The sequence below is a fragment of the Chiloscyllium punctatum genome, chromosome 8 (assembly GCF_047496795.1).
Source record: "Chiloscyllium punctatum isolate Juve2018m chromosome 8, sChiPun1.3, whole genome shotgun sequence".
NCBI classification, from domain to species: Eukaryota; Metazoa; Chordata; class Chondrichthyes; order Orectolobiformes; family Hemiscylliidae; genus Chiloscyllium; species Chiloscyllium punctatum.
In genome coordinates, this window is record NC_092746.1 from 74,281,917 (window position 1) to 74,292,955 (window position 11,039).

General features: G+C 42.4%; 1 protein-coding gene across 1 annotated transcript in view; it reads right to left on the bottom strand.

Annotated features, from left to right (window-relative positions):
• The window catches only part of LOC140480654 (sorcin-like), a 53,617-nt gene extending 42,813 nt beyond the window's left edge, over positions 1-10,804 (bottom strand). The window contains exon 1 of the mRNA XM_072575811.1: positions 10,665-10,804. Coding sequence (XP_072431912.1) covers positions 10,665-10,688 — 24 coding nt within the window. The 5' untranslated portion in view covers positions 10,689-10,804. The remainder of the gene's footprint in view (positions 1-10,664) is intronic.
• Between the last annotated feature and the right edge of the window lie 235 nt (positions 10,805-11,039).

The window sequence follows — 11,039 nt, forward strand, 5'->3', positions numbered from 1 at the left end:
TCCACCTGCCCACGTGAGCCAGGAAACGAGACAGACATAAAATCATCAAAACTTGGCCTTTGCCTCTTGCCTATCATTGATAATTCTTGGATGTTAATGCCAAAGGATCCAGAGGGTGTGCCCATGTCAAACAGAGAGGAGTCCATGCAAGTAACTGGATGCTAATTTCGAGGTTTTCTACATCAAATCTGCACATTTAGGCTGTCCTCAGTCTTGTACCTGGAGATACTTGCTGCATATCCCAGAGATATGCTCAAACTTGGGAGGCCACCCTGGATGTCACATGGAAGGGATGAGTGACAAATTAAATAACACATTTACATTTGAATGTAGTTTTATTTTCCATGGAATTTGATATTTAATTGGATTTTTTAAAATAAATAACTTTAACTAAACCTATCCATTGCAAAACTGATCATCCTCCCTGATCATTACTGTCTACTGTCAAGGAGCAGTAATCTCAGGCCAGGAGCAAAAATCACCATTTTGTTTCTGTGGGTTTCTCAACTGGCAGGTTGGGTTACAACGACCACTAAACTCTCAGCTAGCTTTCGATTCGCAAGTTCTTCAAGTAAAGCCAGATGTCATCGGGCTGAAGGACTCCTACAGTAATTAACAGGAAACTTTAAAGTGTCTCAGATATGTTCTAATCTGCTCATTTCAGAAATACTACAAAGTATGACAAGTTAAAATATAAAAAAAGCTCTCCCATTGTTTATAAATTAAAATGTGAAACTTTGCAACTTTTACATAAAAGTTTTAGAATCCGAGTGTACAAGGGTGTAACTTTACTGAAGTCACTATGCATCTCCTGTTTGCAAACCAGAGTTTGCCGCATTGATGTTTTAATTTGTAGTGAGGCTTTCATTATTATATACCAAATGTAAATATAGAAAGTCCAGTACTTTTGAACTTAAAGAATTAAAGATTTGAAACAGATGCAGACGTTTTCAAAAAAAAAAGACTCCTTGGAGTTTCAGCCTCAAGGACTGTCTTGGGGACAGAAATGGCTTTTTGATTTGCCATGGAGCATTTAGAACAACAGGTCACATAATGTTTAGACACATGCCTGGAGCTTTCATTCAGTGACCTGTCACCCCAAATGCACCAAATCAAAAAGCCTTTTCCCTCCCATTGCCAATACGTATACCAATAAAGAACAAAAGCTTGAAGAATGGGGGTGCAAAAGCTGCTTCCTGCTCTTAATTTTTTTCTTTTGGAGTTGTTAACAGCAATGTCTTTAATTCCTGAAGACAATTGTGCAAGTTTGACGATCAGAGCTCAGGTTGAGAAATGTCTGTACATTCCTCGCGTGCAGTGTTGCAACCAAGTGTTTCCAGTTCAGGTGTCATGTCTTCTAACCCAATATCAAAGCAGGGCAAGATGTCGGAGCAATAGTATGCCATTCCACCCATCAAGTGTGCTTCACCTTTTAATGACTGATCTGATAATTCTCAACTCCACTTTCTCACCTTGCCCTCATTAGTCAATTCCCTTAATGATTAAACATGTTTCTCAGTCTTGAATATACTTAATGACTTAGCCTTAACAGTCCTCTGCAGTAAAGAATTTCACAGATTCACGACCCTCAGAAGAAATTCCTATCTTAAGTGAGTGACCCTATACTCAGATTACCCACTCTGATCCTAGACTCTTCCACAGAGGAAACTATTTCTCTGCATCTAACCTATCTTGCCCCTCAAAAGTCTCGTGCTTCAATAAGGTAGCCTTTCATTCTTCTAAACCCCAACAAGTACAAGACCAACCTACTCAGAAGAAAATCCCTCATATCTGGGATCAACCAAGTGAACCTTCTCTGGGCTGCCTCCAATGCCAGCACATCTTTCCTCAGACAAATGGGACCACAACTGTTCACAGTATTCTAGATGTGATCTAACAGCGTCCTGCATAGTTTTACCAAGACTTCCCTATTTTTTACACTGCATTCCCATTGAATTAAAGATTAACACTCCATTTGCTCTATTACCCGAACATGGATCCTAACTTGTGTGGTTTACACACAAGGACTCTCAAATCCCTCTGTGCTGCAGCTTTCTGCAGTTTTAAATAACGTTCAGCTCCTTCATCCTTCCCATTGAAGTTCAAACCTCACGATTTTTCACATTTCACTTCATCTGCTGAACTTCTGTCCATTCAGTTAACCTGTCCATATTCCTTTGTGTCATCCTCACTGCTTACCTTTCCACCTTTTTGTTATCCACAAATTTGACGATAATACATTCACTTTCCTCATCCAAGTTATGAATATCTATTATAAATGAATGTGACCCCAGCACTGATCCCTGTGGCACTCCAGTAGTTACTGGTGTTTCAGGATAGCAATCACAGACTGCACATTTTGTTTCCTTTAGCAGCCACTCCAAGGCTATCACTTGTGAAATTGCACTTTAAACATTTGACAATCTGTGCTCAAACTTACTTCCCATTGAGCAGAATTTGACTATTTCTATGACTACTGTTAAAACTAACAAAGACGACTTCCACTGAGTCAGTTATGACTGATTTGAAATGTACCTTCCGAAGATCAAACAGCAATATAAAGCCCACGTCACCACCTAACCTGAACTGTTTGATTAATCATTTAATTATCTTTTTCCACAACAAAAAGTATACACTTGCTCTTATCCAGTAACACTTAATTAAAAATCAAATAGAAAAGCTGCTATGTTGACAGGAAATTTATCAGTGACCGTAGGAGTTATAGTGACTGTAGCCTCAGACGTATTTGCACAATTATAAAATTATTATAACCAGGAGAAATGATTCTAGATGGGATTCAGAGAATGAAGCTACTTTAGTCTGTGTCCCGTCAATGATTACTGTTCACTCCACAGTACAACTCATTCAGATTTTACCATAATAATGCTGCAAATATGGAAGTTATAAGAGGTAAACGGTCTGACAGAATAGCCTGGTAGATGAAACTCTGTAACCCACCTAATCTGTCTAATGAGTAGCTTTGCAATATACATCAATAAGGTTCCATTGTTGATTCCTTGTCTTTGCGATTGAAGCTTAAATAGGAAGTCCACAAAAGCTCGCACCACTCCTAGAGCATGTAGCAAAGAAGATCACCCAGGGTCTATACTCCTGATAATTATATAAAAATTCCAGTTATATGTATATATTTGGCCAGCTGATGGAACAGCACAAGAGCTCAGTTTTGGATTTCCCATCTGATAGTAGCTTACAAATGCTCACAGCTGAATTAATGACAGTCAGACGAGATACTTAAGATCAGCTAATGCCTTTGGAACTTTACTTCAATAATGGTGAGACTACTTCAGAACATTATCAAGTTGTACAAAGAGGAATAAATATTAACTGATACATTTGTTAAACAGCTTCACCACAGAGGATATCTACTGAGGCCACACATTTCACAGAGGATTCAAATTAGGAAGGTAATCATTGGCTTTAGTGTCACGCTGTTTACCCATAATGCCTGTGCTTGCTGACCAGGACTGGCAATGTTGGAATTTTAAGATTCTCATCCTGGTCTTCAAAATTCCTGTACAGCCTCACACTATCCTACCTCAGTAATCTCCTCTAACCCTGAGATCTCCAGACTCCTTCTATTCTTGTTACTTGCACATTGCTGGGGTTCTGTTTATCTACTAATTGCTTGGTCTTGGATGTTAACACAGATTTCTGGAGCAGGTGGGACTTGAATCCAGGTCTTCTAACTCAAGAGATGTGGACACTACCACAAGAACCCTCTCATCCTGCACTTAGTATTCCCAGTCACCCATCCAAGATCTGAATCTGAAGGAACACTGTCAAGTCCTTAGCAGGTCAGGTCACGTCTCTGTTGAGAAAAGTTTCAGATTTTTCATCAGTACTATCATCTCAGATTTGTAGCACCTATGACATTTGTTTTTGACCAATTCTGTAACTGGGTATCTGGGTTTTCTTCACGTTCTTGCAAAAGTTCTTAAAATATTCCAAGATGTTAAAGGTACTATACAAATGCAAGCTGTTGCAATGCACATGCCACACACTTCAAGATGCATAGATTCTCTGCTATCAGAGCCCAACAGATGATGCTGTTGCTGCGAGCTGGAATGTAACAGTGGTCCTCCATTGGAAATGTTGTCACGCCTATGGACTGATTAATTTATACACTCTTGTGATAGTTCTAAACTCACAAATGTACCAGGATGTTTTATACACTGGAGTACGAGACAATATTTATCGATATTCCTGAGGAGATGAACTGTCTCAGTTCAGCTGTTTATTTAATCCAAGAGAGCAGAGTAATGGAATGATATAATTTTTCTGGAAAACATGGGTATCCTATGATGGGTTTAATAGTTCCTGCCCTCTTTATTCACATTAGTGAACAAATTTTAAATGAAAAACATTCTCCATCTTCACATTCACTCCCAGGATCTCTGAAACTAAGCGTGTAGACAGTATTTAGCATCATGTCAGTATCTGTCCAAACTTGAATCAACATCTAAACAATCACTGAGGTCAGCTTAGCTTGATGCTACTTCTAATTCAGTACGCATGATTGTGCTAGATTATAGTGCACAGCTGAAGTCAGACTGTAGCTTGTTGCTGAATTAGCTGGACTACAATAATTGTGTGGCCAGCACACATTTCAAAGTTCACTAAGAATCTTGAAATTTGATGGATAATAGTAGTGAACACAACCATCTCTAGTCATTACAAAATATTTTTTTCCTCTTTCGAGCATTTCTTTTATCATAATGCATAGCCTTGAACAGCCAAGTGAAAAGAGAAAATAGGAAAATAAACAAAACCGTAAAAAGAAAATCAGATGTCAACATTTCAGAGAAAAGAAACTCTTTCAGAAACATTTAGATATTTTCTAAAACATCCTGTTCAGAGACGTTATCACACACCCCTGGAGCAGATGGGACTTGAACCCGGGCCTCCTGACTGAAGTAGGATCACTCACACTGCACCACAAGGGACCTTAAAAAAAAGGTCCAATTTTACACATATATTTACAAATAATACACAGCCTGTCACAGAGATATTAGAATTTTCCTTGTCAGGGAGTTGAATCCCAGTCTCCCACATGATAGGCACCCATATAAATAGAGGGATACAGAACCATATGCATGTAGAAGGGATAAGTTTAGAATGGCATCATGGTTGAGATAGACATGGTGGGCCAAAGGGCCTGTTCCCATGCTGTGCTGTACTGTGTTCACTATATTAATGAGTCGTCGCGGCTCTCGGACCACAGAGAAACAAAACCTTTCTGCAGAGGAGGCCTTGTAGGTGCGCAGGTCTTCTTTGTTGGTGGCTGCCAGGTAGTTCAGCATTTGTCATCTTAAATCGATTTTCCCAGAACTGCAACTGACTGCAACGGTCTTAGTTTTTTTTCTTTTCTTTGACTTCTGTCATTAGTATGGTGGTACAGTGACTCATGAACCTTTTCACTGGATTTTTTTGTAAAAATACACGTGACAAATTGCTATTCTATTTGAGTACCTCACTGTGTTATTCTTTTTATCAAATTTGAATTATGAGCTGGAAATAACTGATGGACTTTGGGACAGATTGTGGGAAAAGGAAAAGAACAGATTAAACATGCTTTCTTTGTAGGACCAGGCCTGGAGGCTAGTTGCAGGCTAAGTCTTAATGATGAAAGGTTTAACAAATACAGTGACCAGAGGAAGAGCATTGTGTTTAAACAGATAGCAGAAGTTGGCTATTAGTTAGGTCATTATCTGGGAGAGACCCTATGTTCAAGTGGCAGTTGTTGATTGCTAATTGAGGCATTGGGAAGAGCCCATCAGTCAATTGGACAGAACCAGAATTAAAGATTTTTTCAACCAAGTTTTCTGAGAGATGGTTCTGGGCTGCTGCTGACACAGCAGGAAGATTTGAAAGCTCCCTGTCTAAACTCATACATCAGCTTCCAAAAGCCCAAAAAGAGGAAAGCTAAGTTATAAATATTGCTGATGAAAGGCTTTTGCCCAAAACGTCGATTCTCCTGCTCCTCGGATGCTGCATGACTTGCTGTGCTTTTCCAGCATCACACTCCCGACTCTAATCTCCAGCATCTGCAATCCTCACTTTTGCCTTAGAAATATTGCTGTCTTTTCCTGGCTGAACGAAGAAGGTGACCCTCATCAATATTACAGAAAAACAGCCAAGGAGTCTGAAGCAATGCATCATGACAGCCTTTAAGCAATGTGGCCAGTTTTTTTTTAAATCTCAACTGTGTTTGTCTGCCTGCCTTTTGTGTAAATGGGGCTTGGAAGAAAAGTATTTTTGGGTTTAAAGCACATGCATTAATCACCTTACTGTGTTGTTTCAATTTTTTCGTGTATGGAACAAGCTACCAGAGGAAGTGGTGGAAGCAGGTACAATTATACTATTTAAAATGAATAGGAAGGGCTGAGGGACCAAATGCTGGCAAATGGGACTAGGTCTGATCGGGATGTCTGGTTGGCATGGATGAGTTTTAAAGACAGAAGACAAGGCTACAATACTTAATGAATTCTTCGTCTTAGGGTTTGTTAAGGAAGAGTCAATGAAATATCAAAAGGAGATGGAATGAAAAGTGAGAAACAGGACTTACATGAAAGACTGACTGTGCTTTAAATAGGAAAGTCACTTGATGCAAATGGCTTGCATCCCTGGTTACTAAAGGAAGTGAGGCTGGAGGTAATAATATGGCTCACCATAAACATCCAAACTTCCCTAGACATGATGGAGATGCCAGAGGGTTCGATCAAAAAAAAAGCATGTTTCAAAACAACCAGAGATGTCAGGTTATATCAATAGTGGGTAAGATTTTAGAAAGCAAGTAAAGAAAAGGTTTAATTATGGAGAGTCAGCACAGATCGGTAAAGAGAGATCATTTTTGACAAATTAATTGTTTTTTTGATAATGTGTTAGGGAAAACTGTGAGGGGTTTACAGCAGTTGATGTTTTCATGAAGTTTGACAGAATATCACAGAACAAATACTGGTTAACAAAATTGATGGTCACAGGAGGGCCAGTATCAGCTTGGAAAAAAAATGACGTAAGCGCAGGAAACAGCAAATTGTTGTAAATTGTTTACCCAACTAACTGAGGGATGGTAGGCAGTGCTGTTTCTCATGGGCAATGGTGGGACCATCGTTTGTTTTCATATTCTTTTAACCAAATGATGTGGATACAGGAATGGAGTCAAATTTCAATATCAGCCAACAATACCAAATTAAAAAGAATGGTACAGAGTAAAATTGATCCTAACTGATTGTCAGTTTCTTTTTGTCTTATTGCAATTTGCAGATGAAACTTAAAGAAATTGGAGTGGTGCACCTTGGAAGATGAAAAAGGCAGCAACAATTTAGTCTTTATAGCACCATTCTAGAGAGTTTATAGGAACAGAGGAACCTATGTTCAGGTGTATAGATCTCCAACAGTGGCATTCTGTACGGAGAGTAAAAAGTCATATATAAATTGTGCTTTATAAATTGGAAGTATTAAATATAAAAGCAGAGAAGTTACACTGAACCTTCAATAAAGCTCCAGTTAGGCCACAACTAGAGTATGTGTCCAGTTCTCAACACTACACTTTAGAGATATTATGAATACCCTTCAAAGGATGCAGAGGGCACTTACAAGAATGGCTTACAAGAATAGGAATTTTAGTAGTAAAGTTGGGTCAGATTATTTGAGCAAAGGTGGGTCTACAGGAATTTGATAGAAGCGTACAAGATTATGACAGATTTTTAAAATGTAGACAAAGTAAACTGGCTCCCATTACCTGATGGTTCAATAGTTAAGGGACATAGATGATATTTTGGGCCAGAGTTAGAGGAAGATGAGAGAACCTTTTTATTAATCTAGCAAATGGCTCCAGGGATGGTGGAAGCAGAGGAGGTCCAAGATTATAAAAAGGAAGTAGATGAGCACTAGAGATATATAAACTTGTAGTGCTAATTGGATAAAGCTAGTGAATGGGATGGACTAGATCGCTCTCAAATAAAACTAAAATTTGGCCATTGGAGATCAATATTTTTTTAAAATGTCTGGAGAAACATAGTTATTCTTACAGAGCAAAATTGTCACCCAGCCTGCCAATGTAAATGAGCATCAAATAACCAGACTGGAAAAAAAAGACTACAAGTAAATTTCTGGTTTACCTGGAAGGGGTGTTTGGGATTTTAAATAGCGAGGAGAGTCGAGGTAACAGTGCACATACCACATGGTTGCATGGGAATCTGCCTTGTAGGGCTGAAGGGGTAGTCGAAGAGACATTGCAGGGTGAGGTGTGGGCAAAGGGATGCCTAATGAAGGGGAAAATCAAATGGAGAGACATTACTGGGAGAGATGTTGGGGTCTGGGGGCTAGAAGATGAAATGATGTTGGGGATGGGGCGGGGGGTAGATGAAGAGGTGGTGGGAGAAAATGAAGTGATGCTGGGGAGGATCAGATGAAGGATGCTGTGGGTGGGTAAAATGAAGTGATACTGTGAGGGGGAAAGAAAGTGAAATGAAGGGCTGTGGGGAAGGTGAAGTGATACAGTGAGGGATGGGAAAGATGAAGTGATTATGTGGAGGGGGGAGGAAGATGGTGATATTGTTTGGGGGAGTGAGATGAAGTGATACTGTTGGTGGAGGGAGATGAAGTGATACTCTTGCAGGGGGGAGAGATGAAGTGATACTGTTGGTGGGGGGGGGGGGGGGAGATGAAGGGATACTGTTTGGGGGGGGGGATGAAGGGATACTGTTGGGGATGGGGAGATGAAGGGATACTGTTGGGGGTGGGGGGAAGATGAAGGGATACTGTTGGGGGTGGGGGGAAGATGAAGGGATACTGTTGGGGGGGGAGATGAAGGGATACTGTTGGGGGGGGGGAGATGAAGGAATACTGTTGGGGGGGGGAGATGAAGGGATACTGTTGGGGGGGGAGATGAAGGGATACTGTTGGGGGGGGGGGAGATGAAGGGATACTGTTGGGGGGGGGGAGAGATGAAGGGATACTGTTGGGGGGGGGGAGAGATGAAGGGATACTGTTGGGGGGGGGAGATGAAGGGATACTGTTGGGGGGGGGGAGATGAAGGGATACTGTTGGGGGGGGGAGATGAAGGGATACTGTTGGGGGGGGGAAGATGAAGGGATACTGTTGGGGGGGGAGATGAAGGGATACTGTTGGGGGGGGGAGATGAAGGGATACTGTTGGGGGGGGGAGATGAAGGGATACTGTTGGGGGGGGGAGATGAAGGGATACTGTTGGGGGGGGGAGATGAAGGGATACTGTTGGGGGGGGGGGAGATGAAGGGATACTGTTGGGGGGGGAGATGAAGGGATACTGTTGGGGGGGGGAGATGAAGGGATACTGTTGGGGGGGGGAGATGAAGGGATACTGTTGGGGGGGGGAGATGAAGGGATACTGTTGGGGGGGGAGATGAAGGGATACTGTTGGGGGGGGGAGATGAAGGGATACTGTTGGGGGGGGGATGAAGGGATACTGTTGGGGGGGGAGATGAAGGGATACTGTTGGGGGGGGGGAAGAGATGAAGTGACACTGTTGAAGGGGGAGAGCTGAAGTAATACTGTTGCAGGGGGAAAGTTGAAGTGATACGGGGGGAGATGAAGTGATACTGTTGGGGGGGGGAAGAGATGAAGTGATACTGTTGCGGGGCAATGACATGAAGTGATACTGTTGGGGGGGGGGAAAGAGATGAAGTGATACTATTGCAGGGAGGAAAGAGATGAAATGATACTGTTACAATGGAGGGAAGGGATGAAGTTATAATGTTGCTGGGGGGGGGGAAGATGAAGTGATACTGTTGGGGGTGAAGAGATGAAGTGATACTGCTACAGTGGAGGGAAGGGATGAAGTGATACTGTTGCAGTGGAGGGAAGGGATGAAGTGATACTGTTTGCTGGGCAGGGGGGGAAGATGAAGTGATACTGTTGCAGGGGGAGAGCTGAAGTGATATTGTTGGGGGGGGTGGAAGATGAAGTGATACTGTTGGGGAGGAAGAGATGAAGTGATACTGTTACAGGGCAGTGACATGAAGTGATACTGTTGCTGGGGGGGGGGGGGTGGGGGAGGTGAGGGGCGCGCTAGAGAGAGAGAGATGTTGGGGGTGATGGAGTAGATCAGAGAGTCGCAGAGGGAACGGTCCCTGTGGACTGCTGACATGGAGGGAAAGGCTAAATAAAGGACCTTTTATTGAAAACAAATCTCATTACAAAGAATCAGGGGAAATCCAGGAGGCACAACACAGCAGTGCTGCCCAACCAACGACTTCCACAGGTGAAACCTCACCAGAAAGAAGCAGGGCTGAGGACGGATCCACTGCTTCACACATTAGAAAGCCACACACCAGTAAATCGGGCCGGGTTACCGGAAGATACTGTGCCCCCTTGCTTCAGTTTACACGCGAAATAACTAACAACCAGAAAACAATGTCCCCAATGCGGTGAACGTCTGCACAAGAATCGACGCAGGGACGGTATGAACTTGTACAGCGCGAATAAAATGAAAGCAAATGCGCTGAAAACAGCGCCTCCAAAATCCCCGCCACCAGGAGGAAAACACAGAGAGAAAATTTACATTAACTTCTAGCTGAACGTCCAACTACAGGCGGTCTCTTGTGCTTACAGCTTAGCCCCCACTCCGTTTGCACTAAGACCCCTATCGTGCCGAATACATACCGCCCCATATCCAGGATAAGCCATTATCAGAGAGTAAGGCACCAGGCTCCGCTATAGAGACAGACAGGGACAGCTCCGCTTCCTCTTCCCCAACTCGCAACATTCACCGGGCTCACCCTCACCCAGAGGGAGGGGGAGAGGGAAACTCCTCAGAGCCAAACAACCCTCACACACAGAACATTTCTCGTGTTTACATAGCGTTACGTTTGATTGATTGTATTAGAATTTTTGAGAACATGATTACTCGATCTGAGTAGGTCCTTTTTAAAAAAAACTGCAGGGTTTCACCTCTCCCCATCCACCTCCCCACTCCGGGAGTTGGTATCTCCCACCATGTATCGGGTGTGGTTTCCCATTCAGCCCCTCTCGGACGGA